General features: G+C 46.7%; 1 protein-coding gene across 6 annotated transcripts in view; it reads right to left on the reverse strand.

Annotated features, from left to right (window-relative positions):
- Window positions 1–19,198, reverse strand: part of BAIAP2L1 (BAR/IMD domain containing adaptor protein 2 like 1) — a 106,179-nt gene extending 86,981 nt beyond the window's left edge. For 5 of the 6 annotated variants that reach the window (XM_067705558.1, XM_067705557.1, XM_067705554.1 and 2 more), the window contains exon 1: window positions 1,781–2,106. In XM_067705558.1, coding sequence (XP_067561659.1) covers window positions 1,781–1,831 — 51 coding nt within the window. In that variant the 5' untranslated portion in view covers window positions 1,832–2,106. Of the gene's footprint in view, window positions 1–1,780; window positions 2,107–18,466 lie in introns of those variants that run through there. The other variant, XM_067705553.1, reaches the window with a different exon arrangement.
- Window positions 19,199–20,738: the final 1,540 nt, after the last annotated feature.

The following is a 20,738-nucleotide window of genomic DNA, read 5'->3' on the forward strand; positions in this document are numbered from 1 at the left end:
AGCAATAAGGTACTGGTCTCTAATCTTCAGTGTATTATAGCCTTTCAAAATATGAAAATGATTTACAATGCTTTATGTCTATAAATACACATAACCAAAACTATAAAATCCACACTTTTTCCCTCCTGCCTCAGTTCTTTGAGTAATGCGACATTGGCATTTGTGGCACTGTAATTCACTTGAGTACAGTCCCTCCACTGAGTCACCACTAAAAGTGAAGGTCAGGAAGAACTGGGAGAAAAAGCAGAGAAGAGTGACTTCACGATTGCATGCCAGAGTTGGTATCTCAGGTTGGAAAGATATATGTGTCTGTGTTTTGGAGGCAGGAGGAGCACAACTCCACTCAAATTTGCAATGATCTGCATTCCTCACAAAAGTACAGTTTTACCGTCCTTAACTGGACAGTCATCAGAGTAGCCACTACTCCCAAGTCCAAGAGTAAAAATGTTATATTTACACACTTCATCAACATGCCCCACTTCCTACCCCACCATCTTCAGGATCATTTAAATATTAAACAATCTCAACCCAAAGGTAAAACTTTAACATTCAAATTTCTGGGATTTCTAAAAACTGCCCTCTATTAAGGAAACATGAACAAGGAACGGATTTTGGTCACATTTACTTACTGAGCCCCCAAATACCATGACAACTGTACCTACTGTATCTACCTATGCAGTATAATCTACATATGACAGTATTTGTGTATCCAGATGAAGGGAACCAATCTTTTAAACTTCGAAGGATTATGAAACTGTTTTCATGCTTTTATTCTTAGCCAACAAAAGTCAATAAACTCTGATTTCAGGAATTCACTCAGACCTTGCAAAACTAGAAACTAAATTTTAGGGTTAAAAAAAAAAACTATAAAAAATGACCCAACTGTGGGTCTTAAAAATGGCTACAAATGAATTTAGAGAACTTGAGTTCCATGAGCCTAAGCCGAATTAAAACAAAAGTTGTTTTGTATTCTATTAATATCAGATGATTAAACACATATCTTATTTCAACTGGAATTCATTTATAAGTACTTAAACTTACTAAACTGGCCACTAATCCTAAAACTGTTCGTTTCTGGAAACATTCGCTCGTAATAAGTGAAAGTTAAGAGAATGACCATCGACGCATTCCTTGAGGTTAGGTCTATTTTATTCAAACCTCGGGCGTTCTTTGACTCCCATAACCTCACAAAATAATCGACGTCTAAAAAGCCAAGCTGAACTTAAAGCTGTGTGAGGCAGGGTCTCAGAGGGAGCGCCCCCCGGAGGCCCCCGCGCCGAGCTCAGCTCACCTGGCGCTTGTTAATTACCTGGGAGTTTCCCCCCTACATTCTCAGAGGAAACTCGAGCTTGGCTCTTTGCTCTCCGAGAGCTTAATCGCCGCAGCCACGCCGGCGCGGTCACCGACCCCAAGGAGAAGCTGGGGAGGAGGACGCGCCCCAGGGGCGACACAAGACGCCCCCGCCCCCAACTCTCCCCACAGACGTTTGCTTGTGAAATGTGTAATCTGTTGGGCGTCTCCAGCGCTGGGAGGGGAGAGGAGGGGGAGGGGAGAAGGGGAGAGGATGGGGGAGGGAAGGATATTCCCGCGTAAAGTCCCCTCCTCACCCCGAAGGTGAAAAATCCCGACCGTCTCCCCCGGCGAGGACTGCCGGCCGCCGGCGGGGCCTCCCCGCTTCCCCGGCCTCGAACCCCCTTGCCTCCACTGTCCCCGGGACTCCCGCCCTCGAACCCCGAACCCCGGCACTCCCAGGGTCCTGGGCCGCCCCGGGCCAGCTTACCCGGTAGGTGCTCTCCGTGAGCCGGTTCACCTCCTCCGGCCCCCGCGACATGGCTGCAGCCGCCGGGCTGGCGAGCGCGGGAGAACGCGGCCGGGCCTCGTGGCCGCCCGACCCTGGGCGGCGGGAGCGCCGGGGTGCGGCTGAGGGGCCCTCGAGGGTCAGCCGCCTCCACAGCCGTCGGCCGGGGAGTGCAGGCGCGCGCCTCCGCGTCCGAAACGTCAAAACTTGCAGCGCTACCGCCACCGCCGCAGCCGCCCTGGAGGACCTCAGGAGAAGCGGCCCAACCCTTCTGGAGCGAGCAGGGCTGGCCAAGCGGCCCCACCTGAGGCGGGCGGGGTGGGCGGGGCGGCCGCGAGGCGGGGCGGCCCGAGTGGGCGGGACTACCCCACCTGAGGCGGCAGGGGCAGTGGGAAGGAGGCGGGCCGAGCGGGCGGCCCGTGGTGGGCGGGTCAGTGAGGCCCGTGTGGGCGGGGCAGAGGCGCGCTGAGCCAAGTGAGCCGAGCAAATCTTCTTGAGGCGGTGGGTGGGCGGGGCGAAGGTGAGCTGGGGCAACCGTCCCCACCTGAGGCGCACTGGGCCGCTGGGGTCCGGACCCTGCGAGGCTGTTCTGCTTGGAGCCCATACCGAAGTTCGTCAGGCCTTTGTGGTCCTAGAGCCCTGTAGTGCCCCTCTCAGTGCGGGCGACGAATGCCCTGACACCCACGCTCTCCGCGGGCGCTACCCCCAGCTGCCTTTTGGGGACTCGGAAAGAGGGTCCCACGTCCCCCAGTTGTATTGATTTCCCTGCTTGACCCCTTCCTGCGCACCCGTGTCCCTGACCTCAAAGATCTGCGGGACCCCAGGACATAGGCTCTCATAGGTGAAGGAAAGGGGCTGCCACTGGCAGCCCTTTTTGGAAGCTCCTGATATATGAAAAAATTAATAAATGCCACGATCTGGTTACAGAAATAGCAGTACGTTTTTAAACTTTGCTCTAAGAAGGACCTTTAATTCAATGCGATGTAACCGTGCTATTCACAAGATCGTGCTATTCACAAGATCGAGATTTAGAAGACCGTGGTGAGTGCAGGTGTTGTGGAGTAACTCCCCGTTCTGTCTCCGTCCCAGCCCCAGCCCAGATCTTGAGGATCCAGAAAAGTTTCCCGTTTTCCGAGCGGGAAGCACGGCTTCGTATCTGAGACACTCACCCAACAGGGCAGGAGATCTTATGCTGGATTTTAAAAACTTCTATCTGGGTGCAATTTCATCTTTTATGGGCTTGTTAGGTCATGAGGCTTCTAAACTGCTCCTGTTATAAAATTCACTGGGAAATGTACACAAAGAAAGCACTGTGTGACCTAGGTGGGAACACCAGAGCATGAGATGCAGCTGGACTTAGAACCAACAACTTGGACTCTGGGACAATGTTATCAGGCTTTGCAAGCTATAAAGCATATCATGCTTGGGAACCAAAAGGTTATGTGTCCTTGGGTGTTGGGGGAAATAACACAACAGCCCTAGGCTTCAGGCAGTGGAAGCAGCTGCCTCTTTCCTAACAGGTTTCTAGCATTTGACTCATAAGATTTGCCAGGTGGGTTTTATTTGCCATATTGAGTGAACTGATGACCGTATCATTATCACCGTTACCTATTGGGCTCTTCAAGGATGTCTGTCGGTTTTTATTTAAACTTGAAAATCGCTGCCTTAACTTTGCAGGTCAGGTTGGTTACCTTTTGTTTTAGAACCTCCCTCTGTGCCTTCTCATGAATGGGGTCATTTCACCCTTTGCTGCAAGGCAGTCAGCCGAGGAGCCGGAAAGAGAGCAGAGGCTTAACCTTTAACACCCCACAGCTCAGCATTGTGGTTTGGGGCAATTAATAAACCACCATAAAACCAGCACATACCTCAGATGGCCCAGTTTGATTTCCAAGGTTGGAATTTGATTGAAGGACCAGGTTCACAGTTGTATGCACATCTTCAAACAGATATTTAACTGTCATATTGAACCCTTTAGAAGTCTTAGAGGATGGTCAGCTCTTGGTCTCTACCGACATCAGGACTAGGGCCACTCAGTCCCAAATAACAGGAGAGTATTGATTATCTGCTCTGTGCCAGGGGCTCTCCTGGGGGCAGGAGGAGTGCAGAGCGTACTGGCCTTGACCCAAGCCTTTCATACATGTGCAGGAGGTAGAATTTAAGGAGGACTGCAATGAAAGCTGTAGTAGAGGTACAGTCAAATGTGCTATAGGTTTAAAAAGATGGGCGCACTCTCCAAAGGCCATTTGTATTAGGCTCTTCAGGTGTGTGGTTTCATGCAAACTTGAAAACCCTCAGTCTTAGTTGTTCTGAGATTTCATGATGCTCAGCGTGAAGTAAAGTGAATCAATAGAAAGGAATGACTCAGGAGAAGGTGAGAGGCAGATTCTGCCTGCTGAGAAAGCACTGCAGCTGCTCTCCAACTGCCCGGAACCCCGGCCCGAAGGGCTGACCTGGCCTCAGAGGAGATCAGCTCCACACCTTCAGGGGCAGGCAACCAAGCTTTCCTCTCTTAGCTCCTGCTTGCGTTTAAATAACCAAAAATCCTGTTTATGTTAACAAAAGTTGTAAGATGCAATTGCCGGTGACAACATCAATAAGATTTTGAAAGCCCCACTCCAAACTGTCTCTTGTTTTGAGGTTTATGCCTTTTTGTTTTTGGCCGTGTCGTGCAGCTTGTAGGATCTTAGTTCCCCGACTGGTGCCCCCTGCATTGGGAGCACAGTCTTAAATTAACCACTGGACCACCAAGGAAGTCCAAGTTTTATGCCTTCTTCTGAACTTACTGTGGGGCCTGCCAATGGGCTCTCTGCCTTGATGGGTGCCCTGGGATGTCCACAAGAATTCCACTATGTTTTGTGACCGAAGGGGTCCAAGCCGATAATAGTAATTTGGGGCAAATTACCATTTAAAGACCCAGAGATTAGATGTGGTTTTAAGTGTTCCTATTCTGAAAAAGCAAATGTAAATTGAAAACTCACTTGCCTTTCTGTAACTTCCTTCCAATCCAAGCAACACTCACTTCTCCAGCATGCCAAATATATTTCTGCTGTAGAGTTGGTTTTTTTTTCCCCTAAGTTCCCCAACCAGGGATTGAGCCATGCCCTCGGCAATGAAAGCACAGAGTCCTAACCACTGGACTGCCAGGGAATTTCCCTGCTGTAGAGCTTTTCACTAGCTGTTCCCTCTGCCTAGAATGTTCTCCCCACTACAGTATTTCCCTGTAATGTGGATTTCAGCCTACAGGGACCTTCCTTCACAACCACTACATCTGCTTTCTGTCTCAGTAAATTTGCCTATTATGAACATTTCATATAAATGGAATCATACCATATATGGTTGTTACAATTGGTTTCTTTCACTTAGTACAGAGTTTTCAAGGTTCATCCTTGTTGTAGCATCTAACACTACATCATTCCTTTTGATTGCCGAATAATATTCCACTGTATGGATAAACCACATTTGTTTATGCATTCATCCATTGATGGACATTCAGGTTGTTTCCACTTTTGGCTATTGTGAATAATACTGCTGTGACCATTGGTGTATAAGTTTTTGTGTGGATGTATATTTTCACTTCTTTTATGTACATGCATGGGAGTAGATTTGCTGGGTCATAAGGTCATTATGTGCTTAACATTTTTAAGAATCACCAAACTGTTTTTCAAAGTGGCTGCATCATTTTACATTTCCACCAGCAATGTATGAGCGTTCCACATCTTTGCCAACACTTGTTATTGTCTTTCTTTTTGATTATAGCTATCCTACAGGGTTTGAATTGTGGTTTTCATTTGCATTTCCCTAGTGGCTAATGATGTTGAGCGTTTTTCATGTACTTCTTGTATATCATCTTTGGAGAAATGTCTATTCAGATCCTTGGCCCTTTTTTAAAGTGTTATTTTATCTTCTTATTGAGTCATCAGAGTTCTTTATTTATTCTGGATACAAGTCCCTTATCAGATACATAGATTCACAAATATTTTCTCCTTTTCTATGGGTTGTCCTTTGAAGCACAAAAACATTTTAAGTCCTATTTATCTATTTTTTTCCTTCTGTTGCTTTTGATTTTGGTGTCATATCTAAAAAACCATTGCCTAACCCAAGGTCACAAAGATTTACCCCTATATTTTCTTCTAATAGTTTTAGGTCTATGATTCATTTTGAGTTAATTTTGGGGTGTAGTATAAGAAGAGGTCCAATTTCATCCTTTAGCCTGTGGATATCCAGTTGTTCTAGCACCATTTGTTGAAAAGATGATTCTTTTCCCCATTGAATTGTCTTGGCACTCTTATAAAAAGCCACTTGAGGGCTTCCCTGGTGGCGCAGTGGTTGAGAGTCCGTCTGCCGATGCAGGGGACACGGGTTCGTGCCCCAGTCGGGGAAGATCCCACATGCCACAGAGTGGCTGGGCCCATGAGCTATGGCCGCTGAGCCTGCGCGTCCGGAGCCTGTGCTCCACAACGGGAGAGGCCACAACGGTGAGAGGCCCACGTACCGCAAAAAAAAAAAAAAAAAAAGCCACTTGACCATAAATGTAAGGGTTTATTTCTTGACTTTCAATTCTGCTCAATTGATCTATACATCTATCCTACCACGACACTGCCATACTGTCTTCATTACTGTAGCTTTGTAGTAAGTTTTGAAATTGGGAAGTGTGAGTCCTCCAACTTTGTCTTTTTGTTTGTTTGTTTTTTGTCTTTTTCAAGATTGTTTTGGCTACCCTGGGTGCCTTGTACTTCCAAATCAGTTTTAGGATTTGCTTGTTAGTTTATGCAGGAAAAGCATCAGGAATTTTGATAAGGATTTTATTAAATCTGTAGATCAGTTTGGGAAGTATTATTATCTTAACCATATTATACCTTCTGATCTATGAACACAGAATGTCCTTCCTTTTATTTAGGTCTTCCTTCATTTCTTTAAACAATGTTTTATAGTTTTCAGAGTACAACTTTTATACTTTTGCTCAATTTATTCCTAAGTATTTTATCTTTTGGATGCTATTATAAGTGAGATTGTTTTCTTATTTTCATTTTCAGACTGTTCATTGCAAGTGTACAGAAATATAATTGATTCTTGTAACCTGCAATATTGCTGAACTTGTTCATTAGTTCTAGTAGTTAGACTGAGGAAATTCCCTTCTATTCCTAGTTTATGGAGAGTTATCATCATGAAAGAGTGTTGGATTTTGTCAAATGCTTTTTCTTTGTCTATTGAGATGATCATGTGTTTTTTGACCTTTATTCTGCGGATTTGGTGTATTACAATGACTGATTTTTATGTGTTGAATCCACCCTGCATTCCTGGGATAAATTCCACTTAGTCATGGTATATAATACTTTTATCGTTGCTGGATTCAGTTTGCTAGTATTTTGTTGATGACTCGTGTCTATATTCATAGGGGATATTGGTGTATTGTTTTCTTGTGATGGCTTTGAATGGTTTTTATATTAGGGTAATACCAGCTCTATAGAAGGAGTTGGGAAGTGTTCCCTCATCTTCTATTTTTTGGAAGAGTTTACGAAGAACTGGTATTTATTTTTCTTTAAACGTTTAGTAGAATTCATCAGTGAAACCATCTAGGTCTGAACTTTACTTTGTGAGAAATTTCAAAATTACTAATCCAATCTCTTGCTATAGATCTTTCAGTTTATTTTTTAGAGTGTTATTTCCTTAGGTTTCTATTCCTTCATGTCTTTCATCATTTACGATATTACTTTATAGTCTCTACCAGATAATTCTGTGTGGTTTTTGTTTGTTTGTTTAATCTTGCCGGGTTTGGTTGTTTATTGTTTCTTTCATCCATGGTTGTATCTGCTGATTCTCTGGCATGGTGGATCCATCATTTCCTTACCTATTTTGGTAATTTTTAATTATGAGGTCATCTTTTGTAGTGATCCATTTGTCATTAGGAACCCCATGTGACCTGAATTGTAAAGTATTCCTCCAGAAGTGTTTTGTATTTGTTCCTGCCAGGTACTCCAAGGAGCTCCCCCAGCAGACTGTAAAATTCAGACTCTGCGCCTGCCCCATGTCACAGGCTTGGGCTGTTAATTTCTCTTGGGATATATATATTTTTTCTGTTCAAGACCCCAGTTAAGTCAAATTCCCATGTCCTCCCCCTGGGCCAATAAGTATTTAAGTATTTTTGAGTGCCCCTCTTATTGACACGTGGTCTTTTGAGGGTCCCACTGTGTGAATGGGTCTTAGTGTCTGCTCTCCTTTTTACACAGTCCTTATGTAGGTAAAACACCTAACATTCAAAACACCTGAACATTTGGGTCCATTTCCAGCTCCCATACTCCCATCCACACCCCTAAGAGCTGCCATATCCTCTGTTCCAGGGCTTGGTTTTCTTCCCTTTGTGTTTTTGGTATCTGTTTTCCTTTTTTCTTGCAAACTCAGCTATGTATTAACATATTTTTCCTACGTTTAACCTATAATTTAAAGTATTTGTAGCTGGAGAAATTCTGGGTCAGTCAGCCAGAAACCTAAAAGGGCCTTTGTAGTTTCCTTGTGAGACTGCTTATGGAGTGATAAAGGCTGGGCGAGCAGGAAGGATCGTGTACCAGTCTGCCTCTATCTGTATGTGGGCCTGGGCAAGGCATTTTTCACTTCTTGGTCTCAGTTTTTTTCACCTCTGTAATAGGGTAGTTGGTCTTCAAGTTACTTTTAGTTCTAAAATTGTTTTTTTTGTTTTTTTTTTTTAACTTCTGTCCACAGTGCTGATTCTGAAGTCTTTCTTTTTCTCTAGGTGCAGGTTGGCCTCTGTAAAGAGAGGCTCTTTGCCAGAGGCCAAGATAACCTGAGCATTCTTTATTTTTCCAAGGGTAGAAAGGGAGACACTGGTCTGTTGTCCTGAAAACACCACAGTGAGTTGGCTTCACGGGGAAATGGCCAATCTGTGGAAGTGGATCTGCCTGGCCTATCTTCTTCTGCCTTGTCTTGATTTTTCCATGGGAAAGCATCAGCAGAGAGAGCTCCAGACTTTCTTTTCCTAAGCAGATTTGTTTTCTGTGTTTAGCAAATTCCAAACATCGACCACATCTGCAAGTTTCCTTTTTGTAGGACTTAAATCGTTGCTGGGTATGCCCAATATTTTCCCTTGATAAACAAGCGCAGTAAGTTCTGGAACAATTTTACCTTCACTTGGGAATTTTTCTGAGAGAGAAGACTTGGGGAAAGATGCTCTGAAGTGCTTTTACAGAAATCTATTGAGCCAGATAAGCAATTCTCATTTCCTTCCCTGTCCCTGCTGTGAAGCCACAAGGAAAACACCTGGATTGTCAAGCAGTTCCACAACGTGAACAGCAGGGGGCGCTGAGGGGGTGGAATAGAAGGGAATATTCTTTTCCACTAGGATGATCTGTCTTTCAATGTTTCAATTCTCTTTCAGGGAGAGCAGAAGCCTGTCTCTGATGAACTTTTTTTTTTTGTCTGCAAGCCCACTTATCACACACCCGTCTTTGTATCCATGTGCCTGCTGGGTACCACCTCATCACATGGGGCCCCTTCACCTTTGGGCCCTGGCATTTCCAGTGAATTTGTTTCCAGACCAGCTCAGACCTCTGTAACCTTTCTCTCTGTCTACACGATGCCTCTGCTCTGACTGTGAATTTCCATGGATCTATGAGAGCAATAAACGATGAGAGAATGCAACCTTTTACTAAAAGGGGAAGTATTATCCCCATGGATCTTGAAATTCAGCACAAAGTGAAAATTTCCATTAGGCAAATGCATACAATTATAAATAATTAAGCAAAGGCCTTGAGTAGTAATTTATGTGTTTCTTTAAAAATGTCCCCAACCTACTGACATTGACCAGGAAGTACAAGAAATCTTGAGAATCAATGGAAACTCTGCTGAGTGCTAAAGGCAGACTTTGCCACGTAAGCCGGTTTGTAATGTCCCATTAGTATACAATGACTATAAAACTTTTAGGATGCGTTTGGCTATGGTGTCAGGCGGTACCTGGAGCCCAGAAGTAGGAGTCACAGATTCATGGTAGAAAGAGCTTTGCTATTTTAATACTCTCAATAGGATGCACTTAACAATGAAAAGCATGCATTCTAGGCTTCATCTGTTGTGTTTACAGATATTGAAAGTCTATAGTTGCTATAACCTTGGTAAGGCAACAAGCAGGCACATAACAGCAAGTCTTCTACTATGTGGGCTGGAGTTGGGAATGGCAGAATAGACACAGTTCTGGCCAAAGAGATGAAGTAAACAAAGATCTGCTGAGGGGGAAAAAGCAAAAGAGTTGGGGGTTCAGGCAGCCATTTGCTTGGCTCCCTAATAGCTTCCCAGAAAGCAGATGTGACTTCGGTGCTGCCATCTTCCAAGCTCGAATTAGCAGACGAGACTGACATCAACAAACTGAGATTGGCAAGTGGAGAGAGAGAGAAAAGGAGGACCTGACAGTATCAGTGAGCACAGAGTTTTCTGTTCTTTGTTGCTGAAAGCATTCCTAAAGTGACGTACATTGTCATTAAAATTTGGGAGAATTTGAGATTGTGTTGAAGTCAACAAACACAAATGAACCTTCAAATGAAAAATCCAAATGGTGAAAAGAGCTTCTTGAAACTTTAAATATATTTACATTTCTTCATCTGGGGGGATGACCATCTTTTGGAGAGAAAACAAAAAAGACCCATGGACTGTCAAATAAGAACGTGATTATAGAGACCAAAGGGGGAGAATGTTATTAAAATTGGGACTCTCTTGGAAAATCCCCTATTGTGAGTTTATATCCTTAGGCCACTTTCCAAGAGCACTTTTATTTTACTTAAATTGAAGAACACAATTTTACACCCACTTTTCCAAGAGACACATTTCTGAATCATTTTTCAAAGTTGGCAAATAAAAACCGTGTAGAGATAAATCCCCTGCTTTGCTTTTGAGTCAGCCATTGTTCCCACCAAACAACAACGATGACAATATCCCCAGGGGCCCTGAGTAGAAAAGTCTTCATGCATTATTGTTAACTAAAATAATAGAACCATCTCTAGGGCTGTAATTGAGTTCATAATTCTTGGAAGATTTTTCCCATAGTAGCAGCTTTCTTCTAAACGCGAAAGGAGATGAGATTTTGGCACAGAATATCAGAGCTTCTGAGGTCACGAAACATTTGGATCTTTGATATTAAGCAGACAAAATATTTGGGTGTATTTCCTTTCCTTCTGACTGAGCTAGATGTTGGGTTATCGGGTTGACCCTTGGGTGTAGACTCAACGGATTCTTCCTCCATGTAGAAACAGCAGCTGGGAAAAAGGAACAGCGTTTGTGCCTTGTAATGTTGCCAGGCTGTTGTCAGCCTGACTCGACATCGGGGTAGCCCTAGGCTCCTGAGGCCTGTCCCCACTGTGACTTGGTGACAGGGGTCTCCTGCTGCCATTGAAATGGGACAGGGCACCAGGATGGTGTGCCTGACATGGCGGGAAGGGAGTTGGATGGTAGGCCTGGTGAATTTCATTTCTGTTTAGTGATAACAGTCCCTATGTGACTTGGAGCAAGTCACATCCTGTCCCTGGGCCTCCATGTCCTGGTAGATCGGAATGAGGGTGGACAGTCCTGCAGATGACCCCGAGGGCAGCGAGAGGCCTCTTTTGTGGCATTTCTCTAGAGACGCAGCTACCCGGCCAGGCTCCCTCTCAGAATACACAGGAGCGAGAAGCAGCTGTGTAGGCCAGCCGGTCACCCTGTCCTGGGACTGCTGGCTGAAGGGAGGTCACGGGTTCACATTCTGAGGCCGCAGCCTGCCCCTTCCCTCCCCTGCCAGGCTGCCTTTGATCTCCAGATCACTTCACTCCACCGTCAACACAGATTGCAGCTCACGCTGAGATCTGCAGGGGGCCAGTTCTTTCCCCCTCACCTTCAGGCCCTGAGCCTGTTGGTCGAGGCACATGGAATTTCCACACCCCTCACAGGTTGTGCAACTACTGTACAGATGCATTTTAAGTTTAATTATTGTTATCATTACTTTGTGCAGAGTGAACACTTGTTGATTTATTATGTTTTTCGATGGCCCACCCATCTGAATCACCGATGTTTAGCAATCGTCATGGGAGAGAAAGGGCCAGGTGACCAGGCTGAAAGCAACCATTCCTGGGTAACCGTCTGGAGAAGACTGCTTTGGAAGAAGCCAGGAACCTGCTGGAATTTGAACCCACATGTAAGAGATCTCCATTCCCTGATAGATTTGTTCTAACCTGGTTTGCCTGCCTCTCTGTGGAATACCTCTCTCCCCTTTCTGCCTTTTGAAATCATTTCTCCTGGCCTGATTTTGCTGCCTCTGCACCAGTGAGTAAGCAAACCCTCCGGTCACCTGCTTGCTGTGTGTCTTTGGGCAGGATACTTCCCCACTCTGAGGCTTTTTTTTCTCATTTGAAACATGGGAATGAGATGCTGTGAGCCTTACACACAGGGCACTGATGGAGGCTGCCACAAGGTGCTGAGTGAGGGGTGGGCATTCTGAGACACCCCTTCGTCGACCTTCCTTACGTCAGCGGCCATGTCTCATCTGCAGGGTTTCACTCCAGCTGGGTCACTCCAAGGAACCACATACTTCCTTGTTTGGGTGGGTCACAGTATGACTCACCTTGACCAGCAGCTCACCCTTGAGTCATCAGGAAGCCTGGGATGGATGTGACATCATCGGTAAACACAGCCAGTCATGGATATGGGGGCAGCTCTGTTTGTCTTGGAGATAAACGCCACCACTCTGGCTGGTGCTCAGTGGAGGAGATGAAGGACGGCAGGCCCTGGGCATTAACTTGGTGTGATGACGTGTCTGTGGAGGGACCCCAGCATCTCAGGGTGGGAGACATCCTCAGGGGTCACCCTGTCACTTTGCTACAGGAATCGAGAAGGGGGAAGCTGTGTCCTCAGCTGTGCAGGGAAAGGGTGCCCAGAGGCAGCCGTTCCTGTTGCCTGGTTTGCTGCTCTGAAGCTGAGCTCTAGTCTCCCCTGGGGTTGCTGTTATTTAAAGTCCAGGCAGAGAATCCCCTAATGCCCTGCTCCTGTCCTTATGTGTCTCAGCTCGACTATGGTGGCTCCCTTGAGGGCAGGGTGGGCTCCGAGCTCAGTGCCTGTGTCCACCACGGCAGAGAACGTATGGAGACCAATCTTCTTCCCTGGGTAAACGGAATACCCATTGGGACTGGAGTTGGCCATTTTCTTCAGGGCCATATCATTCTTGGTGATGACATGCTTCTGGACCCCAGGCTCTGGCCCAGCCCGGCCCCCGGCTGATGTGGCAGGTGTCCCTGGCTCCCTCCAGGGCTCTCCCGGGGCCAGGCTGCTGAGGCATAGGGCCTGTAACATGCCCCATGAACCCTACTGGAGTCTGAGGCGGATGGAAAGGTCAGGAAAATGAGCCCATCTTTCTTTGAGGATTTGCTATTTTGTTCATCATAGTTTTTTTGTTTTTTTTTTTGCAGTAATTTTGATTTTCTAAAATGCCGCATTAAGATATCTTGCTCACCGAGTCAATTCTGTGCTGAGTCAACTGTCACCCTCACCTCACCTGTCTAGTCCTGTTCTTCCTGAATGCCCTCTTGTTGCTGTCCGTGAATCAGAGAGGTGTGGATGGACAGAAGGAGATGATCGCCCTGGGCCGCCCAGCCCTGGAGTTCCAGCTTGCCCTGCAGGGAAGGTGAAAAGGACGGTCTTGCTCTGGGGCTTGCATAGACTTGGAGCCTCTTAAACCTTCCTGAGCACCAGCTGCCTCCCAGGGTCCAGGAGTGCCTGGTGTGTGCCCGCTGCCCTGACTGCCCGCTCTGTCCACTAGATGGCGCGCTGGTTGCACGGGTGAGCACGGGGCCCCCTCCACCCCTGCCCCGCCACCCCAGCTTTTGTGAATTGCTGGCCAGTTTGGAGAACACCTGTCCAGTTGATCCCCACCGCGGGCCCAAAGCGTAGACGAGACTGAGGCACGGAGAGGCGAGCTGAGGTGACACACCTGATGCCTTTAACATATTAACATTGGCTGTGGGGTCTGGCATTGTACCTGCCATAGCCAAACTCCCCTTCCTCCTGGATCACTTTTTCTTGGTCTGTTTTAGAGGCACCTGTGCCAACCTGGTGAGAGCCATTGGACCCCTCCTTGGAAAAAGTTTGAAAATAATTTCCTGGGCTTCCAGAACAGCCCAGGAATAGATGAAGCACCTCTTTCCTGCACCTTTGCAGTATATGCGTTTGATTTGGGGTTTAGAGTTAACTCCTAACATTCTGTTTCAGATACGAATTTAACCATGCAATCCATCCATTCCTTGAAGAAATATTTATTGAGCACCTACTATGTGCAAACCACTAGAGATACTTGCCTTTGTGGAGCTCATGTTCTGGGGAGTTGGGGGTGGCAAATGATAAAAACAGGCAAAATTATAGTAGTTAGTAATGCTCTAAATAGTCTCAGTTCTCCCTTTTCTGGGCGCATGGTAGGATTTTACTCCCTGGTCTTGTGACTGCGTGAAACCATGTGGCCAGTTCTGCCCAATGAATTGAGAAATGATGTTACCTCCAGGCCAAAGCATTTAATTGCTGATGAGAGACCCTCTAGAGCCTTCCCTCTGCCCCTGGACGTGGAAACTAGAAACATTTCAGATGGAGGCTGTGCAGTCAGCCTAGGTCCCTGAGCCTTGTAGCACAAGTGAGAAATCAACATTTGTTTCTTTAAGTCACTGAGATTTTGAGGGTGTTTGTTATTGCAACAACAAAAGAAATCTTAAATAATTATTCAAAAGTAATTTGGGGGCTTCCCTGGTGGCGCAGTGGTTGAGAGTCCGCCTGCCGATGCAGGGGACACAGGTTCATGCCCCGGTCCGGGAAGATCCCACGTGCCGCGGAGCAGCTGGGCCCGTGAGCCATGGCCGCTGAGCCTGCGTGTCTGGAGCCTGTGCTCCGCAACGGGAGAGGCCACAACAGTGAGAGGCCCGTGTACCACAAAAAAAAAAAAAAAAAGTAATTTGGCTAACTTCTCTTCATTTATTTTATATTTATTAATATGTTACTTCTATGATGACAATAAAAATGATATTCTTAGGAAAAATAAATAAAATGTCTACTAGACCCCAAGTGGAGATGTGTGGGAGACACTGGATGATTGAGTCTGGAGTTAGGAGAATATAAATTTGGGAGTCATTGACGGAAAGATGGTATCAATAGTTTAACGTCTCAAAACACTTTGGCTGGTTATAAAGAGAAACTTTGAAGTGCAGCATTATAGCCAGGGCCGATTCTAAGGGCTTAGATGAGGATTAGGGAAGACGATGTGGTGAGCTTACTGTCACCTTTGATGGTGTCAGGGAGGTTATTCTGTTCTCTTTGCTTTAGGAATGTCAAGGTCATGGTCCATTGCATCATGCAATGCTCCTCCATCCTAATAAATTTCATCTTTTGCTAAATCCTGGGAGAAGTTCTGCTTTCCCTGAGTAACTGACATGCTTCCTCTTTCCCCAAAATGAAAATCATGAAAAGATTGTGTGTCTCTTTTCTCTTCAGTTGCCAGGGAGCTCAAAGCCAAATTTGAAACTCAACTTTACTACATTAACCACTTGCACCTGTAAAGCCTGCATATTTGTGTTTTTACTTTCCCTCCCCCTGACTTCTTACTTTAAATTCCCAGTCTTAATTTTTAAAATTTTTATTTTATCATGTGTTCTTGCTAGAGTCATCTCAAGTCTATATGGAATGAGGTGGAGTGTAAAATAAAGAAAGGAATGTAACTGAATAGAGTTGCAACTCATTTATAAGTGAAAAAGATATTGAAAATTTGTCTCTAAGATAATTTCCTACAGGCAGTCTTATATTCCAGCTGAATTTCATTATAAAATTGAAAATGTGTTCCTCAAGGAAAAAGAATCCTAGTTCTGAAATGTTATAAAAATCACACTTTTAGATTGCAGCAAATATGTAAATTCACATATCTTAAAGAAAGCAAGTTATTGTAAGATACTGAGAATAATATGCAAAATAAGTCATAGAATACAAATGCCAAAGAACTAGAGTTGTTTTGATGTTTTAGGACAAGGATTTAAAGCTTGTGGGAAAAAGAATGTGAGTGTTGCTAACAGGACATGCTGCTCTGTGAGACTCCACAGCCCACCTTTTTCCCGGAATTACTGAAGCAGGTTTCTCAGGGCTTAGTCAGCCTTGACTTTGCCACACACCTATAAGCACCTGATTTATTAGTCTGTCAATATCGGCTCTTCAAATCATTCATTTTTTAAACTTATTTAAAGAGGAACTGGTCTAAGTAATATACAGTAGGTGTGAATTCATGGATTTGCTGTTTTCTTAATGCACATTAAAATCAATGCATAGCTCTTAAACGAAAAAATGATATAGTGCGTTCCCCTAAAAGCACCTCTTTCATCACATGCCCCCCCTGCAGCACGTGAGGGGTCCTGCTCCCAGCCTTTGGAAGTTGCCAGTGGGTCTTGAAAACAACTAGATAAACTAGGCTGAAGGGAGGAGGGGCCCTGGCATCAGCTGAGATACATGTGTAACTGATTCAGCAGAGGCGGGAGGCTCCCCCCCGTTAAAGGGAAAATGAGGTGAAGTGCGGATATTCTTGCAGAACACACATGACAGAGTCCTGCAGAGTGAATGCTGAATAGAACCCTTGAGAAAGATCTTAAGAAAGCCAGCTGGGATGAGGACACCGCACTGCAATATGGTCACCACCCGCATCTAGTCCCCCTCCGGCTCTTGCCTGTTGCGATGCTCACCCATTTGGGCCAGCTGTACAAATACATCATTAGTTTCCAATAGTAAATCTTACTCTTGGCTTTTAGAACTGTGGTTCTCCAATGCCGTCCCTGGACCAGCAACAGCATCACCTGGGCACTTGTGAGAGATGCAGACTCTTGGGCCCCACCCTAGCCCTGCAGGGATTCCGATGGATGCTGACGTTTGAGGACCACTGTTGTACAGTCAACAGAAGGCCATTGGCAAGGAGACCTGGGTTCAATGTCCAGGTCTGTAGCCAACAAGCTGTGACCTAACGTCAAATCACTCACAGACTCAGTTTCCTCAACCCATAATGTGAGAAAACGCCTGGTTCTGAGCAGAGGTTCCCAGCCCAGAGGTCTATTAGAATTACCTGGCATCTTCTCAGATACGATGCTGCTACACCAGCTGCTGCAATACAGTCAGCCCTCCATATCCACGGCTTCCACATCTGTATTCAACCAACCTTGGAGATACATAGTATTTCCAACTATTTACATAGCATTTACATCGTATTTACAACTATTTACATAACATTTACATTGTATTACGTATTATAAGTAATCTAGAGATGACTTAAAGTATACTGGAGGAAGGGCAGTAGGTTTTATGCAAATACTACACCATTTCATATAAGGAACTTGAACATGCTTGGATTTTGGAATCCTCTGGGGTCCTAGAATCCCTCTTGGATACTGAGGGATGACTGTACTTTATGATTCTGTTTATATTAAGGTCTGAAACAGGCAAAAACAAATCTGTAATGGGAACAATCAGAGCAGTGGTTGTCTAGGGAGACGGGAGGGGTGATTGGGAAGGGGCAGGAGGGAACTTTCTGGGCTGATGCTGCTATTCTGTCTCGATGGGAATATGGGTTACACAGGTGTATGCAGTTGTCAAGAATGTATTGAATGGTACGCTGAAGATTTGTGCATTTTATTGCATGCATATTTTACCTCAAAAGAAAAACAAAAGGGCTGTAAACAAATATTGGACTCTAGTTAATAGCTTATGTGCCAAAGTGTTTAGGGATGAAATGCACTGACATCCCAATTCATTTTGAAATACATCAAATTATTAGACGGCTTGTTGACTGGACAGAGAAATGGCTAGTTGGATAGATATGTGATAAAGTAAGTATAATATTCAATAAGATGTTAGTTGCAGAATCCAGGTGGTGGGTATACGAGTAATCACTGCAAAGTTCTTTCAATTTTTCTTTAAGTTTGAAAACTTTTTCATAAAATGTTGGAGGGGAAAATTCTGATGCTGGTATTCCACACTCACGTCTATTAGCTCAGGATCCTTCCTACCATTGGAAGGAAGGAAACTTCTACCGTTGGAGGGAGGTACATTTCTTTCTACAAGGTGGCAGTTTTTAAGCCATTCGTGCAGACATTCTGGGGAGAGGTGACACATGGGGAGACTGTTGGTTTTTACTCCTGACAATGAATTTGTTGGGCTGGAATCTTCCAACAGGTAACGATAATGGGAAAGGCATAGGTGGTGCACCTGAGCTTCATTGCTGTTAGAGCCACCCCGCCCCTCAGCTGCAGGCATTTGGGGCCCCGGCTGCCACCTGTTCTCTGGGTGCAAGATTAGGGCTCCCCCCTGCAGAGCTTCTACTTGCCTCCGCCACCAAGGGGAGCTGTCACTCCAGCAGTTGCCTGAAGTGCCCACAATATTCAAACCCAGAGCTTGGAAGATTCTGATTCTGTGCCCCCTGAGGGGATTACAGGGCTCTTCCCATCATGCCTCGCTTCCCCTGTTAATCCATAACCCCGAAAAGGACCAAGCCTCCGAGCCATGGACCGTCTTTCCAGACCTGCATGTTCTCTGACTCAACGCACCTCCCCACCCCCATCCTTCCTCAAACTTGACTGATGGCACCGTGAGATCCATGGCCAGCAAACTCCCTTCTGGGTGTGTTCTCCTGGCTCTTACCTGGCTCGCCGCCTCGCCTGGTGCCCACTCATGGGTGCTCTTCTCTTACACCCCACGCACTGCAGAATCCTGCAGGGGTCAGTATCCTCCGTGCTCCCGTGACATCTCCTTCTCGTTCAACACCCAGCCATATCACCTGCTGTCCGTCTGCTGGTCATCTCATTCGCTGGGGACATGGTTCCTGGCTTACTGTTTCCTCCATCCTCCTGTCTTATTCTCAGACCCATGTGGATGGACCATCCTACCCCCTGGTCTCTCGCTACCTTGATTCCCTCACCTCCAGTGATCTTTCCAACACTCCGATCCAGCCACCCCTTCCTGTGGTCACACCCGGGCCCCTGACTTTATCTGGAAAAGAGATCCAAGCATCTCTCCTGCCCCCCACTCGCTCTAACACTCCCGCCAGCCTCATCCGGAGCTCCCACCATCTCACAGAATGACTCCCTCCCTTACTCATCACCCCTCGTTTAATCACCTCCCTTGTCTCTCTCCTGCCGTCATCCCCCACTGAGCACACCCCAGCGTGGTTGACACACACACTGGCTGGCTCTTCTCCATCTTCTCCCAGCATCCCTGTGCTGCCCGGCAATCCCACTACTTTCCCCGTAGGTTGTTCTCCTACTCTCTGCAATGAGGACTTCGTACCTCCTCTTCTCTCCTCGGCTGCCCAAGCTCCTACCCAACCCCCTTCTGCTTAGCGGACGCCCCCATCTCTAACTTCATCCAGGAACGACAAGCCAGCAGAGTGAGCTCTCTCCTTCCTGCCACCGTCTGCCCGCCGCTTTCAATTCCCACTTCACAGCGGAAGAATCGTGCCTTCTCCTCCGTGAAGCCAGCTGCCTCCCTAGATCCGGTGCCCATCCCTTCTTGCTGCTCAGGCTTGTCACTCTTACCAGATCCCTGTTTCCTAGTCAACTGGAAACTTTCACTAGGGGGCGGAGAACTGGCTCTATAGTTGGGGACCCAAATGTCACTGAATTTTTCTAATTGCCACCTGGCTAAGGACAGGCCTGGGGGGGCGTCTGGTCTTGGTACAAGTCTTTCAGGTGACCCTGGTCTTTGGTCCACACATGTCCCTCTCGGGGTGGCTTCTGGGAATTAATGAGCTCTGACACAGAACAGCATCTCAAAGCTCTTCCAGACCTGCATGTCCTCATCCAATCCCCCCACCCTCACCCCGCCCGGTCCAGGCATTTTCACCCCCGGCAGGTGAGGAAAAGGACACCTCTGTGTCCACGGAGGACATACCTGAGATAGCACAGCCAGAGCTCCCAGCACTCAGAAGATGCTTGCTACCCCGGGATGGTCGTGCAGGGGTGTGTAGAGGGCATGTCAGAGGATGCTCCTCCACTATCACTGAGCCCGGGGAGGTGAAGGCGCTCTGGGTGTCCTCGCTCAGGGAGGGGTCAGGCAAGGCGGTCAGAAACCCAGCAAAATATTGCGCAGCAGCCAGGGTAACGGGTTAGATGAACGCAAAGCAGCATTTTTAAAGCCGAGAGCTGCCTGGAAACGGAAGGACGATGAGGCCCACAGTGCTTGCATTTGTGGCCATTAAAATACCTGCACAAAAAACAACACAGGTGTTTCAGAGCACACATGAAAACAAGTGTACACGTGGAGCCCATCGGAATGGTTATCTGCGGAAGGGGGAGGTGGGGTAACAGACAAGGACAGGAGTGGGGTCTTGCATGGGGTCCTGCTGCCGTGGGCCATGGGCTGGACTGAGAGTGGGGTGCACTCGGTGTTCTCAGCTGAATTCCCCCCATCTAACGCAGCAAGGTGACCTCACCTGTGACTCTTACTCCAGTCTCCCCTGTGAAGTGTGGGTACAGCTCACAGACCCCCAGACTTTCCTGGGCCTCACAGCCCCTCGGAAACAAGCTTCTGTTGGTAAAAGCCAAGAGGCCACTCCTTGCTGGGAACATAACTGAGGTCCCAACCATTAAAAAGCAAAAAGGTTCCAGTACCCACCACCTGCTGGTGCGTTTCCCTATTTCCAGTGACACTCAGCGCCCAGGTCTGGGCCTCGAACTCCTGGGGTCTGGTCGGCCCAGTCTTGGGGAGCCACGAGGGTTTGTGTGTTCAGTGGGGGTGGGTACTCCGCCGGGGGAAAGGTATCGGCACGCCTACCTGAGACGACGGGGCCCAAGGGGCTGGTCTCAGAGCCGGGGGTCCTGAAGTTAGTGAGCTGGGCCTGGAGGGGGCGTCCGGATCCCTGTTGTCTGCAGACCTGTGGTCTCACACCAACGAGCTTCCCGGGAACAGCGTCTGA

This window comes from Pseudorca crassidens, chromosome 15 (genome assembly GCF_039906515.1).
Source record: "Pseudorca crassidens isolate mPseCra1 chromosome 15, mPseCra1.hap1, whole genome shotgun sequence".
In the NCBI taxonomy this organism is placed as follows: domain Eukaryota; kingdom Metazoa; phylum Chordata; class Mammalia; order Artiodactyla; family Delphinidae; genus Pseudorca; species Pseudorca crassidens.